This window comes from Solea senegalensis, linkage group LG9, assembly GCF_019176455.1.
Source record: "Solea senegalensis isolate Sse05_10M linkage group LG9, IFAPA_SoseM_1, whole genome shotgun sequence".
NCBI classification, from domain to species: Eukaryota; Metazoa; Chordata; class Actinopteri; order Pleuronectiformes; family Soleidae; genus Solea; species Solea senegalensis.
Genome location: NC_058029.1, coordinates 20,848,330 through 20,866,308, shown reverse-complemented (window position 1 = coordinate 20,866,308; position 17,979 = coordinate 20,848,330). Strand labels below are relative to the sequence as shown.

Below are 17,979 nucleotides of genomic sequence, written 5' to 3'. Positions count from 1 at the left end.
GTTTTAACTGATTCTAATGATTCAGTTTGGTTGCACTGAAAACGACAGCTTCACAAGTCACTTGTCACTTTGTTTGTGTGTGTGTGTCGTGTGTAAAACGAAGTCACCGCAGTTTCATGCATTCGTGCAGTGATGACTCCGCCCACGTTGAGTAGGTACTATTTTGTAGTGGAATACCATAGTGGAAAAGGGTCAGAAGTTACTTGACTGTATGTAAAGTAGTTAAAAGGTCCTTATTCACAGATTGTATTTACAATCTAACAATTCCTTGTACATTAAATATATATCCTGTGTCAGTAAGAATGTTATGTTGTAACAGTGATACTAGGGTAAGTCATTTCTTTATTATTATTTTATGAAGTGATAGATAGCAGAAAGTGTCCACACACCACTTGTTGTCCGAACAAAAATGACACACCAGGTGACAAAGAGGAAAAACAGCGAAGACCTATTATGTGCACCTGCACCAGGTCACACGGCGAGTGATGTCAGAGTTCTAAATATACCTTATACGCTTACATACTGAAGGTAACATACACAAAAGTTCACGGGCACCTCTGCTGAAGTGAGGGATGAAACAACGGTGAAAACATGTTGTTAAAACATGCAGAAGGCCGATGACTGAGATGTGTATATATCGTGGTCCTAGTGTTTATTTAAATTTGGATGTGCGTGCCTTTTCTCTCATAAAGCACCTTGAAGCTGCATGAGAACATGTTTCACCGTCGGTAACACTAATGTGCTCAGCTCAGCTCATGTCCCGCTCCTTTGTCCTTCCATGTGTTTCTTTGCAGACTAACCTGTGGAAATGTTAAGAGCTGTGAGAAAGAGACCAGCTCGCTCCACGTCTGTCCATTTCTCCCTCCGTCTGTGTGTCTCCATTCCATCACTCCATCTCTCCCTCACAATCCATCCATCAGCAACAGTGGTGCGCTGTCATCACCGCGTGTGCGTCCCTCCTTTCGTCTGTCTGTCAACACGCAAGACCCATCGGGTAGTTACCTGTCTGCCTGTGCCTGTGTGTGTGTGTGTGTGTGTGTGTATGCACTGTATGAATGTGATGTTACTAACTTGCAATTCCTGAAAGAACCATTAACCTTTGTGTTGTTTGTCATCAGCGTTGTCATTTATCAGTGAATGCTTGGATTAAAAACACTTGCAGCACAGATATGATTGTGTTCAGAGGTCGGATCTGTTTGTCCCTCAGGAGGATATTTGTTGTTTTTTATTTCTTGAGGTTGCAGGTGTGAGTTCTTTTTGTCTCGTCGTGTCTGATTACTGCTGTTTTCTCCAATTCTTTTTTCCTCAGGGGTGAAGAGAGGAGTGTGTTCTCAGATCAACCACTTCCCAGAGGATGCAGACTTTGACCATGATGGTGCAGAGTATGTCCTACGTAAGTCACATCCAGCATTAAAAGGCAAAGAGGATGAGGCTTTGCTAAGTGGAAACGAGCCTGATCCTCGTCTCCATTACCTGTTAAACTTGGTGTTCACAGCGTACATTCCTCAGATAACAATGGCTATTTAGAGAAAGACATGATTGATGGGTCTCCTTATTTAGTGCTCATTGCCCTGCAGTGGTATTTTTGTGCGCTATGATATGCGACATGTGTGCACGTGCCAAAGCCTGTGTTCTGTTTACAATGTTGCAGAGACATTTTGCTGGCATTTAGGTGGCATTTTCTCTCTCGTGGCCTAGTTGTCCTAGATGAGAGAAGAGTGTTAATGTGTGTGTGTGTGCGTGTGTGTGTGTGTCCATGGTTGGCTGAAGGCCACATGGGAAGGGTTTGATTCAATCATGTGCCCAGAAATGAGTAATTAAGGTCCTCACCAAGTACAGTGTGTATATTTTTAATGAAGTTACTTCAACCCCTTTTATTGGTGTCTATTATTCAGCCTCCAGCATTGTCGAAACAAGGCTGACATGGAATTTTATACCTCATTCCCACTGTAAATAGGTTCAGTGAGCCACTCTGTAATGTATGTGGGCTTTTATTTACAACATGAGCAGAAAAAGCAGGTTCGTCCAGATTCACAAATCCTGGATGAACCCCCTTATTTTAGTGAGAAAGGTCAAAGGTTTAGTCAAAGGTCCAGTGTGTAACATTTAGGAGGGTTTATTAGCAGGAATAGTGCAAATAAGTATATTTGTACAGCAGTGGTCAGCAGCTGGTACGCCAGCATAAATCATTTGCTTGTCTCCACAAAAAAAAATTTAATTTCATATCGTGTTCAGAGCTTTTATTCTGAAAATATACAAACTTTTTCAAATAGATTCTGTTGCTAGAATTGAGAGTTAACCTAAACTAAATGTTTGGTTTGAAAATCAAAAATAAAACCACTGCTGTTAAATATACAATATTTATATGCAATACGCATTTGTCTTCATAACAAGATGGTGATTAAAGACAATGTCCACATTATTGTTAGTTTAAGGCAGCAAACGTGTCTGACTGACGACATTTTAAGGCACTTTCCCTGATGCAGATATGATGTTTTGACCCAAATATGCAATTGCTTACAAAAAAATTGGCCCTTGACCACATGTACTTGCTGGTCCCTGTTGTATAGAGTATAGGTATAATGTTTCTACAGCTGCCCGACACACAAACAGGCCAGAGTGTGTGTTTCTCATTTTGAATTAGAAGCTTGCGTCACAAGACACTCTCTGGTATGTGAAGGCCACTGAAGTTCCCTGACATGTTTGGGAACGGGAAGGATGAGTTTTGTCTCCATTAGTTTCTCTCTAATTCCTATACACTGGACGTCAAACCGTTACAGCTAGTGTTTCTTGAGCTTATATTCGACAGTTGTGTTGCCTGTCACTGTGTCTCAGCCGACTTATTTAGCCAATTCAGTGCATTTGAGCAGCTCCATCCACAGTATTCAGTTCAGCTCTGACAGGATGAGATAAAGAAGAGAGCAACAGTCAACAGTCAACAGTAACATAAAAATGAGACAATGATTAGAATCATTTAATATCCAAAGGAATACGCCTGAATATATTGTCGCATTACAATTCTGTATTGTTTCCTCTGTTAAGGGGTCGTCAGGGCTTCCAACATCTTCCCGATCCTCAGTGCCATCCTGCTGCTGATGGGAGGAGTGTGCATCGCTGCTAGTCGTTTCTATAAGAGCAAAAGAAACATCATCCTTGGGGCTGGAATACTTTTCGTGGCTGCAGGTATGTAGATGAACAGTTGACATCTGCCCATTGTTACGTTTCTTAAACGTTTGTTCTCAGAAACGATGATGGGTGCTGAATTTTTAATCCAAATCTTTATTTGACAAAGTTTTATCTTTTAATGATCAGTTTCATGTATTAAATATTTAATATACACATTGTTTTATTTAAAGTATATGTTTGCACTGCAGTGCAGACACACAATGCAGACTGTTGAGTATTAAAGCAGTCTTGTTTATCATTAGTTAAACTGTAATTATTAGAGGAAGAAAATAAAATTTGATGCATCAGCTGCCCTGATTTGTAAATACTGCCATCGGCCTTAGAAAAACCCATATTGGCGTTTGTGTACGTGTGTGTCTGTTTGTGTGAAGATGTGTCTGCATGTATGAGTGTTTCTGTGAAACACAAAAGTCATGCTTAGTTATGTTATGTTTAGACTCATCTTTCAGAGGATTTTACTGCCAGTGTTCTGTCCTGACAGTGTCACAAATCATTGTGAAACAAATGTTATCCTTAGTGCTATAGGTTGTTCTTCTTTATTGTATTTTATAAACACCGCCTTTCTGTGCTTTCTCAGGTCTGAGTAACATAATTGGGGTGATCGTGTACATCTCTGCTGCTTTGGGAGACATCTCCCCAAAGAAGGACGAGGATAAGAAGTGGCAGTACTCGTACGGGTGGTCCTTCTACTTCGGAGGCCTGTCCTTTATCATGGCTGAGATGGTCGGGGTGCTCGCCGTCAACATTTACATTGAGAAGAACAAGGAGCTGCGCTGCCGCTCACGCACCGACATCTTCAAGAGCACCACACACGCCATGCTCCGCCTGCCCAGCTACCGCTTCCGCCGCAGATCCCGCTCCTCGTCCCGCTCCACTGACCCCTCCCGGTCACGGGACCCCTCGCCTGTGGGCGGAGGTGGGGGCAAGAACTTTGGCCTGCCCCCATCTGCGCTGCTTTCCCAGGGCCCCATCTCAGTGTCCACTTTACCTAACCCCCACTCTCGCTCCCACACAGCCTTGGCCGGAGGCGACATCTCCCTCTACACCTTGTCCCGCGACCCCAAACTGGGGGGCTTGCCACCCATGTACGGAACAGTGGACAGGGCCACACTCTACCAGCTCCACAACTGCTTCCCAAAGGATGGGGGAGGAGGGGGAGTGATCATGAGTGGTACACTCCCCTCGCTTAAGTCCCACAACCCCTCAAATTCTTCCAACTCGAACGCGCAGATGCCCAACTCTGTGGGCTCCGGCCCTCCACCCTTCACCTCATCCACCGTAGACAGGGAGAGAGGGATGGGAACTCTGGACAGGCTGAAGGGAGACAGGGAGAGCAACTCCAACACCCTCAATAGGAAGACAACGCCTGTGTAGAGAGAGGTAATGAGAGGGAAAGGCAAGGAGGAAGGGAGAAAAGAAGGATGGTTAGTGATATAAGGAGACAGATAGAGAGGAGCACTGTGTTTGTGTGACTCAACAGGAAGTGAATAGGAGACACACAAATGAAATGGTATATCCCTCCCTCCATGTTCACTGTTACTTAGTCGACTCGAGCTCAATGAGAACAAGAAGAAGTGTAATAACAGAGCGATAATAACAACAACAATGAACTTTCACAGGAAAAGTATTTTGATATTTTAATGTGCTAGAAATGATTTATTTTGTTAATGATCAAACGCATTTAACCTTGGGCTATTATGAAAATGTCTCACACACATTCTTTGTGCAATATTATCGCTAATTTAACCTGATCAGCATTGATGTAAAATTGTTGTTGTGATTATTCTTAGCGTTATTACAGGCTAGCTATCCTTGCAAACACACTGTAGATCGAATGACGTGTCGATTTCCACGTTTGTTTGTTGTTCGTTTGACTTTCATTTTAGATCTTGACGATGTTTACTGTGAATTCTTCCATGTACGGCCGCTGCCGCTGCCGCTGCCGGCGCGCCGTGTGAAACTGTGTCAAAGTGTCAAGCATGAGTGTGCACAATACGTGGGAGAATGTGAGCCTGTGTTGTTTTTTTATAACCCCTATATTTCATTTATAACATGAAGTCAGATGTGAATACTGCAAATTGTCTTCCAATATTGCTACGGAGAGAAATGCAACAATAATGCGAGTGACTGAGACAACTGACCAACTTCATTGTTCTTTCGAGTCTGTGTTTTTTGCAGGCTTGTGTTTGTCTTCTTTTCATTCTTATCAGTGTTAACAGTAGTACTTGTAGCTATAGTCGTGTTGAAGATGTTTGTTCTTGGGCATTAACATAAACCTCTGACTAGAGGGAGCAGAAAAAAAGGGACATAGAATAACACATTTGTACAGAATCAGGTAAAGGTTGCTGCCTGAGCAGAAAACAACAACGAGAAAAGAGAAAAAAAGAAACATGTTTTCTCCATGAAAGAGTCCCAAAGTGACACATGCAACTCATCATTTTCAGTGGCAAAAAAATATAATATGTATATGTGGGATGAGAGGGTTCAAAACACTATAGAGAAAAACTTTGAAATATTCCTGTACATTGTAATTTAAGCATACATATATTTGTAAAGTCTACACATACGTCTTCGGGACCACTGTTCAAACTGGTTATGCATATGCGGGTTTGGATGAAGTGTTTTGTTCCTGATGCCTTCCTTGGACTCATGCTGGGTGATTTCACTCTTGGCCCCTCCCCTCCTGATATCAGGTCACATGATCAGTGTTTCCCCCTAGTTTGTCACATTACCCTTAACCTTCTCACTGTGCTTCCCCTGTGACGGCTGACTCTCGAATCTGAACTCGGAGCTGTTCTGTTTATGTTGATGAGAATGTAAACACGTGGAGTCCCCTCCTCCCCTCGTCCACTCGCTCTCTCTTCTAAACCGTCCTGGGTAACTGCAGACCCTGGGCTGAAACCATGGACACACCTGCTACATGACATAACAGAGTCAACAAAACAGACGACCAGATGCTTCCAGATTCTACAACTTTTCATTTCTTTGATTTTGTTTCAGAAAAAAGAAAAAAATGTGATAAAACTGCACACAGATAGCATTTATGTGGGCAATATGAAATAGTATGTAGTTGAGAATAGATATATCTAGACAATGATTATGGTTTATCTAAATGTGTGATAAACTTAAACACTGTATTGCACGAAGTTTATAAAAAAAAAACAATAACAAAGATATTCACAGAGTGCCGTGTTTCTGTTTCTTTATCTGCGGAAAGGAGAAAGTCTGGGCTTTTTCTATAAAGTACAGACTGAGGTTATAGCTGTGATATTCTGTTGGCAGGTTATAACGCGGAGGGAGAAGTAATCCGATCCTTTACTTGGGTTAAACTCGCAATAACGTGCTTTAAAAAAGACAGGAAATTATCTTATCATGGCCTTTTTAGGCTTGATGGTCACCATTTTAGGGGAAAGAGGAAAGGAACTGGACTCAAATCCCAGGACGGCGCGGCCTGTATGTGTTTATTACAGGTGTGTAACAAGCATGGGTTATATGCAGGGGTCACATTCATTACTACTAACTCTAATTAAAGTGCTTTACATGTTATTCACACATGCAAACATGCATCTACTGTATATGAGCCAGGAATCAATCCCCAACCTTCCAGGTGGAAAATAACCAGCTGTAACCACTGAACCACAGTCACCCACAAGCAAAAATCCTGCAGCAACAATTTAACTATATATATATATATATATATATATATATATATATATATATATATATATATATATATATATATATATATATATGTATGTATGTATGTATATATATGTATACATACATATATATATACACAGACAAAGGATTTTATTTAGCCAAATGTATTATATACATGTTTAACTGATATTTGTATAACACATGTTATTCACACATGCAAACATGCAGCTGCAAATAATTCACTTTTAATTCACAATTAATGGAGTTATTTGCTCATTGTGATTGTTCAAAAATAAGTATGATATTTGGAATGATGAAAGGTAAAAGAACCTCATATCACGTCCTTTCAGGGTTGTGTCATGGATACATTCATTAGACTATAATTGAGATAGACGACACAAGAATTGTATTGTCATTAAAAAAACAGTTGTTTTGATCACGCAAAGAAATAATGACTTTAGACAGTAAATTAAAAGTGATCCATAACTGCAGAAGGAGTGAGACTGTGGCAGTGTGTGGGGAGTCTGATAGACTGTGGATAAAACTTAGATCATTGTTGATAAACACGTTAGAGGAATTCTAAAGTTGTAAAGAAAAAAAGAGGCAACTGATAGTTTAGTTCAAGCACATTTGCCTGTGTTATGTATGGAAGTATCAGCTAAAATAAAAATTGTTCACCCATAAGAAGCTCAGTTTTAGTTAAGTGCTGAGTCAATGTACTTTACATCACACACAGAGAATTCATCAAGAGTGAGCAAATATTGTTTTAAGTCGTTACTTAAACTCAAGGTCTCTCGGGTAATTTGTGATCCTGAGTCTTCGACCTTCTCTGTCAGACCTGAGGCTCATAATATTTGCAAATATATGGAGAGTTCCAGATGGGTGATATTTGCCACATAGGATAATGAGAAAAGCAAGTAGAAGTTCAATTAGTGTGGCGTTTTTATTTTTTAAACGGTGCACTTCCTGAGTACATCAAGTTTCTCCGCACGCTGAAGGGCCCATCTGGTGCACGCATGACTTTGAATAAACAGATATATTAAAATCCTGTCAAGGTCTGCTTTGGGCACTTGAGTCCACTGGGCAGGTTTTACTTGACCTCAGAGGGATTATCACTGACAGGAGGGAAGAATGTGGGAATATATCCAAAGTCAAACTGGAAGAATCCACTCAGAGACAAGATGTGATTTAGATGCACCGGGACAGTGTGAAGTCAGTGTTAAATCACTGACAAGCAGACTGAGATTCCTCACTGTGCTCAGTGCTGCACCTTGAGGATTACTCGTCGCCATTATTATAATACCTGTTGCAATCTAGATAGAGTCGCAGTGGAGGAACAAGTACAAGCTGCCAGACTCACAGCATAGGCACAGCATTCTGTAACGTCTCAGAATCTTCAAATATAGACATGATATATGAGGTTTTCCTGTTCAATGTGCCTCCACTGTCAATCTACAGCTCCATCAAGAATTCTGGGAAGTCCACTTCCATTTACAAACAAGCACCTATTGCCCATGCACCACTTGTCACTTGTCCCAGTAACTATTAACAGCTATATATACAACCAGTATAGTGTGTCATGTGGGTTCAGTTTCAGTCCAGTGGGAGTTGAAAAGCATGTGTTTGTGAGTGCGTGACGGTTAGCATGTGAGCAAATGTGACCGTCTGGACGCCACTTGACTTCCTGGGCGCGAGAGCGGCTACTGGTGACGTCACTGATTTTTAACAGTGGTCAGTGTGAATGAGGCCGACCAGTGGAGTATTAGTGACCCTGACCTTTTCTACGGACGGCAGGGAAAGTGACGCACTGACTGAGGTCTGGGAGGGGCGGGGGGGAGGAGGGGCACACAGGTATGAGGATGTAGGGTTGGTGGTGGTGGGGGGGGCGGGGGTTACATAGTTGAAATTCAAGGGTAAGGTTTCCCAACCTCTGCAGTGAAATGCATTGCGGTAAGCGCCGGCCTAATTTTAGAGGAGCAGGTTTGAGGGAGGTGGTTGTCTGGCAGAACGGTTACGAGTCACGCCGAGAACGGGTGAAAATCTGTGAAAGTCAAGCTCGACTTGTCAGATATTGTGTCGTGTCAAAAACAAAACAAAGGGAGGCAATGCTCTTATGTCAAATCCCTTTAATGAAAAGCAGACATCATACCATATACTGAATTTATATATATGTATATACAGTATATATATATGTATGAATAGAAACAAGCACAGTGTATTCTGTAAAATAGCATGAAATGAGCTTACTGTGTGACACATATTGCAAATACATTGACAACTCGACAAACGGCGACCATTCACCAAAAATAGACACATTTATGTTATATACAGATCTGAGCTTATTAAGTGAGTCCATATACAATTCTTCTCACAGTTGATTTAATTCACCTTATATTCATTTACTGAAGCAGCATTCGTCCAATAATTTGTACAACAGACGTGGGTAATAAATATAAATGACCAATGCCACTGACTGCTAGAATATTATGTAGCACACGTGACATGACACTTCTTTGTGATGGAGACATCATTCACACTGATTCCTAATATTATCGTCAACATGTTGTTGCTACACTGATGATGATGATGACACATCCTGATGCACGTGCACGTGCTAGAATTCTCATTTGTGCCAGGAAAAGAAAAATAACACATGAAAGGTTGTGAATGATAAAAAAAAAAATACATAGTGAGTCAGAGTTTTGAAAGTGTGTGTCAAAAACCTGTAGTATAGCAAATACAGTGGCAGTGAATGGATGACTCAACCAAATATGAAAATGAACCAGTTGTCTGTCTCTTGTCAAACTTTCCTCATGTGTCTTATTGTAGAAATGTCACAAACCACAGTGTTTTGTCAACATGTGCATATTTGAACTCAATCCTGCTATCTTAACCAAGTTTAACTAGCACACTAACTAACCTTTAGTCATGGCATTGTCAAGTCATAAAACAGATGAATTCCTCAACTGTGATTTGCGATGTTTTTGAAAGAAAACAAACACGGAGTTTCATCCATTCCATTGATTTAAAAACAACTGCTATAGTGTATAACTCACTTTTTATTTGTTTCCTTGGCAGAAATAGGCTTTCATGGTTCAAGCCCCCTATAAAAAGTTAGATAGTATAAAAATGAATTCCTTAAACTTGAAAGTAATTGAAGTAAACTGAAGTAAACACACCACAGGCAGTTGTAGCATTGTCACTTCTTCCAACTGTTTTCTACCAAATGACTTTTCCTCCAAACGTTTAAGACCTCTGATGACTCCCCGGACAAATTAAATGTCGCGGCTCTCTTTGCACTTCACTAACTGTTAAGCAAAAACATTACAAAAAAAAAACGACTTCATGTACTGTATGTTTGTGGTGTAATGTATGTCTCAGTGTTTAAATGCTAGGTGCTGCTGTTTTTGTGTGGGAAGCATCTCTGCCACGGGCTGAAAGGAAGAGAGAGGATGATGAAGAGGACGCCTCCGAAAATAAGAGTGACCCCCGCTGCGCCCACGCAGGCCACTGACCAGGACAGTTCATGGTGTAAAGGTATGGAGTGGTCACTGGACAACAAGGCCAGCACTGACTGGTGGAATATCAGGATGGAGAGAAGGACCAGGGCACCTGCACAGAGGGAAAGATGAGCAGGAGGCCAGTTATATCTAATACACTGGTTCTAAAAAGAAGTCCTGAATCTGGTTCCAGATAACCACGGAAATCTGTCCTTTACCTTTTGAATTATGCTGCCCTCAAAAATACAGTCGGACAAATTTCTTGGCAAAGGTAATCAACTTTAGAATTCTTACCAAGATCTAAAGGGTTGACATTGAACTGGCCCCGTATTCATACATCCTATAAAATACACAGTTGGTGTTAGCAGTCTTTCCTTTGCAGCAAGAAGAACCAGGTTCATGACACGGTCAGAACAAGGGCCTTTCTACGTGGGCTTTGCATGTTCTCCCCGTGTGTGCGTGGGCTTTCGCTGAGTTCTCCGGCTTCCTTGCACAGTCCAAAAACATGCAATATGGGGATTAGGTCAATTTACACTCTAAATGGACCATGGGTGTGACTGTGAGAGTGGATGGTTCGTCTATCACCCAATGTCAGATCATAAAAGAGATTTCTATCTTTAAGAGGCTTCTTGGTTAAATGTCGTTGTGTCACATCCCAGTGACGTCTCTCACCTGATAGGATGAAACAGAAGGAGGCCGGCTTAAGAAAGAACTGCACTCCTTTGCTCAGGGACATGGCGATGCAGATGGAGCCCATGACCATCATGGTCAGACTCAAAAGAGCCAAGATAGCTGCTGCGAGATTTAGGGCTGGAAAAGAGAGCAGAAAGTCACGACAAGAAGAGGAGAAGTAAAAGTATACAAGTGTGAACATTAGTCGTTGAAGCTGGTATCTATTATTTTACAAATCTACAACACTGTAGAGTTATTTTGACGTCCTGGGTGCAAACTGGTGCATTTTAGCAATAGAACAAGTGCACAAACAAGAAGAAGGGACAAAGTTGTGCCTTTTCCAGCGCTGGCTCTGTTTAAAACATATTTTATTGGCATTGTAAACCTGAGCAGGTGCGCCGCCAGAAAACATCTAAAAGAGTTAGAGCCAGTTTATTGTTTTTGACACCAGTTCAACGAATGATTATTTCACTCAAGATATACAACAGATAAAAGGCTCTGGTTATAAGAGGAAGAAACAAAAAAGAGGGCGATATATGACAAGGACAGCGAAATAAAAAATATTACATGGAATTATTATGTTGATCCCCTTTAATCTAGACATTTTAGTACACAAACATGCTAAACCAAAATGCTAAATGTAAGAATATTAGCACAAATGATTTAACTCACCTAACTAGTGTTGTAAGTGATTGTCAGGTAGAGTCATATAACCGTTCAGAGCTACTTTCATGCAAAATATAAGTGTAGTTGGTTTAATTAAGTAAATATGTGCTGTTTTATTTAGCCTGTTGACGTATAAATGTCCATATATATCAATAACATTAAACAGGAAGAAAAACGGCCGTCGCCAAAATGACCACAAAAGTAAAAAAGTAAAATGAAGACAGTTTACATGAAAAGGATTTTTGAAGTAGATTTCCAAGACACTTGATGATGAGTTTATGTTCTATGTGATGTACAACCAGCTAATCGTCAGTAAGGTAAACACATTAATCAGCCTGATAGCTTATGGCTTTGCTTTGGAAACCGGGTGGCAGCAGAAGCTAATGGGCTAAAATATACCAAAATAAAACAAAACAACAACCCACTTGGGCCTGTGAGCGCAGCAGTGAAGCAGCTGTTGTGAAACTGTAACTTTGTATGTGTACATCAGAAAATAGCAGGGGAAGGCGTGATGTCTCACTCTTGTTAGTCGTCTTCTTGAATATAACTGCATTCTCCCCAGAGGTGAAGAATTTGAAGTAGGTGCAGTTGGATTCTGTGGTGGAGGGTGAAAAAAAAAAGCTTAGACAAAAGAGATCACACATACACACACACACACACACACACACGTGCGCTCATGGATGGCTGCTGGTCTTCTGCGATGTGCCTCCTATGCATCCATGCACTCTGTCCTTGCAGGCATCATTCCTATTCCTATTTATATCCATGTGTTGAGCATTAGTTGGAATACCCAGAGACACACACTGCTGCACACACGCACACACACACACTGCTCAACAAGGCACACATGGTGCCGCCAAAGAGGGTGAAAGACAGCAAAACACTGAGGGTGCAAGACAGAGGGGCAAAAGCAGAGAGGTAGACGAGAGGAAGGGCAGGTGGAAGACAGAGAAGGTGATCTCAGTGAGAGGAAGAGGGTGAGCACAAGATGAAGAAATATGGATAGAGGTTCAGAGGGCAAGATGGCAGAGAAAAGTAGGAGTGAACTGCAGGCAGATGGAGGGGTGGTGAGTGAAGGGGAAGAGCGAGGGGAGCCACAGATGAAGAAGGAGGTGAGGGGAGCAGGAGATTTCAAGAGGGGGAAGGAAACAGAGGGTTTGTTTAATACTGCATTAAACACTCTCTCTCTCTCTCTCTCTCTCTCTCCCTCGGTCCTGCTCTGTCTCTCTTCCATGATCCTCACTCACTATATTTAGACAAAAACTGTGAAGTAGTCAGATTCCACTTGGCTTCACAAGCACGATGACCACATGCTCGTACACAAACACACACACACACACACACCTCCTCACACATTGTTTTTCGCACACAAACATGTTTGTGCTCGAGCACATTTCGCAAACATGTTTTATCCAAGCAGACACTTCAGTTTATCAGCCTTGTGATTTTAATGATGCTATCACGGCCAACCCATTTTGCTCTCACTACTCCTGCCCAGGCTGTAATTATTGAGCCGTCATGTTCCTCCCAAACAGGCGGGCGAAGACGGATAGCTGGTCTTGAGATGACACGCTCGGCATCAGTGGGCCACATTTTGCTCAGGACAAGAGCCAGAGGCACGTGAAATGCAGAAGCAGAGACGGCGAAGAAAAAAAACAGTTGTTTTTTCTCCAAACATAGCCCACAGCCATCTGCGACAGGCGGTGTGGGCCAATAGTGTGAGGGAGATAGTCAGAAACACACACACACGTTTGTGCAGCTACTCCTTCAGGACACTATGCTGACTTCCATTCATTTGGACAGTCTTAATGTTATCTGAGCATTATGCCGAACCTTAACCATAACCAGTTCATGCCTTACTCTAACCATAACCTAAGCACAATTCAAATCTTAGCCTTAAGGCAGGGGTGTCAAACGTACGGCCCGCGGAACAGAACCGGCCCACCAGATTATGATTCAATTCTAATGATGACGTGTAATACTACATTTTACAGTTTACAGATACCTGTGACTAAATGTTCTGTTCCGTGGTAGATCCACTGTCATCTGTAAGTGGTAATGCACATGTGTAAATGGTAAATTTAGCCATAATATTGTTGAACTTGCATTGATTTTTCTCAAGAAATGTCAGGTTGTTCATAATATGTTACTTCATTAAATGCAAAGCAAAGGGGAAAATGTGGCGTTATTGTTGTTTATGGGCTATTATGCTATTATTTTACTGGCCTAGCCCACTTGAAATCACATCCAATGCGGCCCCTGAAATAAAATAGGTTTGACACCCATGACTAGGTCCTGACAAAGCAGGTGTTTATGTCATAAAAGATCCTAAAGAGGTAACAAACACACAACAGACCATCTTTCCTCGTGGATGCAGAGAGACATTTGACAGAAAATCACACAAACAGTCTACACATGACACGTGGATGTGAATAGTAGTTCATTGAGTGGTAATGAAGAAGATTTAGAGTGCTCTATTTTGAAGCATTATTAGCTACATTATCTCTAGGATGACCTAGATACATATAATGTATATGCAAAGTGCTTCACAACTAGCCTTTGTATATTAGTTTGCAGGGTTAACATGCAAAGAAAAATAATACTATACAAACCAAAGATTAAAACTATGGCGCTGGCATGGTCTCTTATGGCTTCAGATAAGAACCTACAGATGTACACATGTTCCCAGGGGGGTTTATATCCTATTAGTTATGCCTGCTCCCTCTGTTTTCACATCAGTGATGATGGCAGAGAGTGTGGCCATTGCTTCTTTCACAATGACTGATTCGCAGCGCCTCAGAAGCATCTTTTTCGTCATAAATTCAGTTTTATAACTGACAGTATTTCATATCGCATGGCTGCACTGTTCGGTCTGCAGAAAAATCAGACATGAGCGCACAGTGAGGGGAAATGACCACAGACACATTGACACACATCACCTGCACACACACACACACACACACACACACAGACCAGAGGTCTCACCTCCAGGTAGTTCAGCAGGGCCGCAGCTCAACCTCTCTGGGTCTATATCGGCCACCCATAGTGTGCGGATGCAGCCCTTCCAAAGGCCGTAATGGGCCATCTGGCACGTCTGGTTGCCGCTGAAATTCTTTGGTTGGGCCAGCACTGCCCAAAACTCTGTCCCCATGCCCAACACTGTCAGGGTCACGCCGATGATGGCGACAAAGAAGGCCAGCTTGATCTTCCCCTCCTGGCTGTCGCTCATCTTGGGGGGTCGCCTCTGTCCCCGTCCTCCTTTCATTCCACCCATTCCCCCTTGTCCAGCCCCTGCCACACCGTGACGACCCTCCTCATCCTGCTGCACGAAGAAGTTGGACCACATACTGATCTCAACTGGCCGGGCCCGACCGAGAAGGGGATGGGATGGGACTACAGACTTTATATGAGGATATTGAAGGAAGATTAAGAAGAAATTGAGGAGAAGTTTGATAGGTTCTCGATTTGGAAGTGATTACAGCTTTTCACACAGCTATCGACGATCCTGTGATGGATGGAGTTAGAATGGCGAGAGCATTGAGTGAAAATGACTATGCTCAAGACTTAAATTTGACAGAAAGTGATATGAATGGAGCTACAATTAAGTGGAGGGCAGATGACGATAGGTGATGATAAAATGGGAAGACATGGAGGCAGGTCCAGGACAGCTAAAGTCTGTTTTTCTTCCAGTCGTCTGAAAGAGAGAGATGAAACAGAAAGATGAAAGAGCAGCCGGCATATGCTTCACAGGAGCAAAATCCTTTCATCGCCAGCGTAATATTTAATTTCCCACAGCTTTATCAGCATCTACAGTATCCCCTCCCTAAAAGTCATACGACATGCTCTCAGCCAGCGATAGATAAGACATATGGCATTTCCCTGAAAGGCAGATTTTGCTCCAGATGAAGAAACAATTGGGCTGGATGGAACTAGTGGGAGTTGGTACAGGGTCAAGGTGAGACAGAACACTACAGCGCCAGACTGGACCACCCATCTTACATTTTCCCAGAGGAGTTGACAACAGACCTCATCCTCGAGCAGGTACACTATCTCCGGCTTAGACGCAGATCCCGCTTTGATCTGAGGGGATAATAAGTTGCCACAAATACCTCCCATCCTACATTACATGTGCCAACAAACACTGGGAATCTGCAGCCATTGACTGTGTTTTTCACTGTGTGTGTGTGTGTGTGTGTTTCTGCACTGTCGATGAGTCCTGGCTAATAAAGTTGTTTCTGTTATTTCACTTTAAACAGTGTGAGTGACAGCGCAGACCACCGGCGCCTCTCTGTGCAGGGTGCATGAGAGGTGATAATTCATGCCTGAAGTGTGTGTGTGTGTGTGTGTGTGTAATTAACTCTGCTGTGTAGAGCAACAGGTCACATAATGAGGGCCAGGGGCCCGGTTAGTTAGGAGGGCAGCACCAGCAGACACACACACACACAGTTGGTAGATTACTTAATTCCGAGCTTTGTGCTGACTGCATCAGAGGTTTTATTTAGTAGAGGCACCACATGAACCTCAGCAGAAGAAGAACTTGAAAAGAACAGGTTATATGCAGAGCGATCCATCTGCCACTTTATTAGGTACACAGGACATCTGCTTCAACTCTACAGACGGTTAAAATCCCAGATTATGAGCAGTCTTTGAAATATTCAGACCAGCCTGTCCGGCACAAACAACAGTGGAAGCAACTTAAATCACATTTCTTCTCCATCATGATGCTCAGTTTAAACATCAGCTGGTCAGTTTGACCATGTCTACATGACTAAAGAATATGAGGTGCTGCCATCTGATCGGCTTAATAGATATTTGTGTTAACAAGCTGTTAAACAGATGTACCTAATAAAGTGGCTGAGTGTACGCTTGCAAATCATATATAAAATAATTACTGCACTGCAGTTAAAGCCTTAACCACGTGACAGAAAAGCGTTTTTTATGTTTAAAATGGCTGAAAAAGAATGCTTTAACAGATTTGTGGAGTAATATAAAGTTTTATCATCATGCGATTACTCTGCCAGATGTATAATGTTAATGATGTATTGTGCATCAACAAAAACATTGTAAAAAAAGGTTATAAACTTCTTATTTATGAGACAATTAGAGAGCAGAAAGTCTATGCAAGAGTTTAGTTAACCAAAGGTTTGGAATATCAGCCGTGCATTAGAAGACTCCAACATTAACTGTAATGAAGAATATGAAGACTGCAGCTGCTGACAGCCAAGTTAGTAATCGTAGAATTACTAACCTCGATCACATGACATCCATATTAACCACAGGATGATCGTAGGCGTTAGAGCCTGCCAGGCGGGGATAAATCAGACACATGCTTTCTTTATGATTAAGGATTCTTTAGACTCTTGTTTGTGCTTCAGACTGCAACTAAAACTGTGGTGCAGAGGAGACGTGTGTACACACAGACTTAGATCAAACTCTGATACACTTCCACTAACAACTATCTGCAACAGCCTGCTAATGCACTGGAGTGAAAAGTAAGAATAAATCTGACCTGTTTGCTGTGTTGCTCAGTTCAGGAGGAAGAGACGTGTGAAACTTAATAGAAGGGGAGAGTGAGAGTGGAGAGGCAGTGAGAGAGAGAGAGGGGGGAGAGAGAGGGAAAGAGGGAAAGAGGGTGGGAAGGAGGTACATGAGAGTTATGGAAAGTAAGTGTAACAGGGGAGGGGGCAGCAGACTGGTTGGTTTATTTAACCATTAACACTGTTGATGGTTAAATGTGTGTCTGTGTGTGTTTTTGTATCGGCGTGTGTGTCACACTCTGCCCTGCAACACATGTCCAGTCCAAACAGCAGCACCCTGCTCATACACTCCACATGTCTGAACTCTTAAATCAGGCAGCTGAGGGGCTGCAGGGTGGTCTGCTCGTATGACGACAGTCCGGCAAGCATGATTAAACGCATGTCTGGATCTGTGGCAGCCAGCGTGTGTGTGTGTGTGTCTATTTTAGAGAGCCACCTGTTAATGACATTAAGTAAGGGTAAGGGAGGAGCCTGTGTTTATATGAGAGGGGCCAGGACAGCGTTTTTACAGCAACACAATACACTGGGAGGACACACAGAGTGAAAGTGAAACGAGGGGAGCAGCATCGTAGGCATATAGTGAAAAAGAGACGAGAGAGGGATAAAAAGGTAACAGGACACTAATGTGTGATGACGACGGAGAAATAGATAACACTGGCTGAAAATGTATTTTAGGGGGGAGGGGGCACAGCACTGTTTCATTCCTCACTAAAACTAAGACTGGGCCTGATTTTGTGGAAATCTGTGCTCGTGGCCCA

At 42.3% G+C, this 17,979-nt stretch overlaps 2 protein-coding genes across 6 annotated transcripts; one reads left to right on the top strand and one right to left on the bottom strand.

Moving 5' to 3' along the window:
* Positions 1 to 738: 738 nt before the first annotated feature.
* LOC122774627 (voltage-dependent calcium channel gamma-4 subunit-like) lies at positions 739 to 6,362 on the top strand (the record flags this gene model as incomplete). Its single annotated transcript, XM_044034085.1, has 4 exons — positions 739 to 994; positions 1,310 to 1,393; positions 3,043 to 3,183; positions 3,764 to 6,362. Coding segments are annotated over 4 exons (1,278 nt in total), but the record flags the coding sequence as incomplete, so codon positions are not given.
* Positions 6,363 to 8,955: 2,593 nt separating this feature from the next.
* On the bottom strand, positions 8,956 to 17,232 carry cacng6b (calcium channel, voltage-dependent, gamma subunit 6b). 5 transcript variants are annotated; one of them, XM_044034081.1, is made up of 7 exons: positions 17,194 to 17,232; positions 16,933 to 16,984; positions 15,684 to 15,764; positions 14,670 to 15,378; positions 12,205 to 12,279; positions 11,019 to 11,156; positions 8,956 to 10,458 (listed from the first exon to the last, which is right to left on the bottom strand). In XM_044034081.1, exons 4-7 carry the CDS (start codon positions 15,028 to 15,030, stop codon positions 10,238 to 10,240), a joined length of 795 nt encoding a protein of 264 aa, XP_043890016.1. In that variant the 5' UTR covers positions 15,031 to 15,378; positions 15,684 to 15,764; positions 16,933 to 16,984; positions 17,194 to 17,232; the 3' UTR covers positions 8,956 to 10,237. The 5 variants fall into 5 exon arrangements, with proteins under 5 accessions (XP_043890016.1, XP_043890014.1, XP_043890017.1 ...); XM_044034079.1 differs by lacking the exon at positions 15,684 to 15,764; XM_044034082.1 differs by lacking the exons at positions 15,684 to 15,764; positions 16,933 to 16,984 and having other exon boundaries at positions 17,194 to 17,225.
* Positions 17,233 to 17,979: the final 747 nt, after the last annotated feature.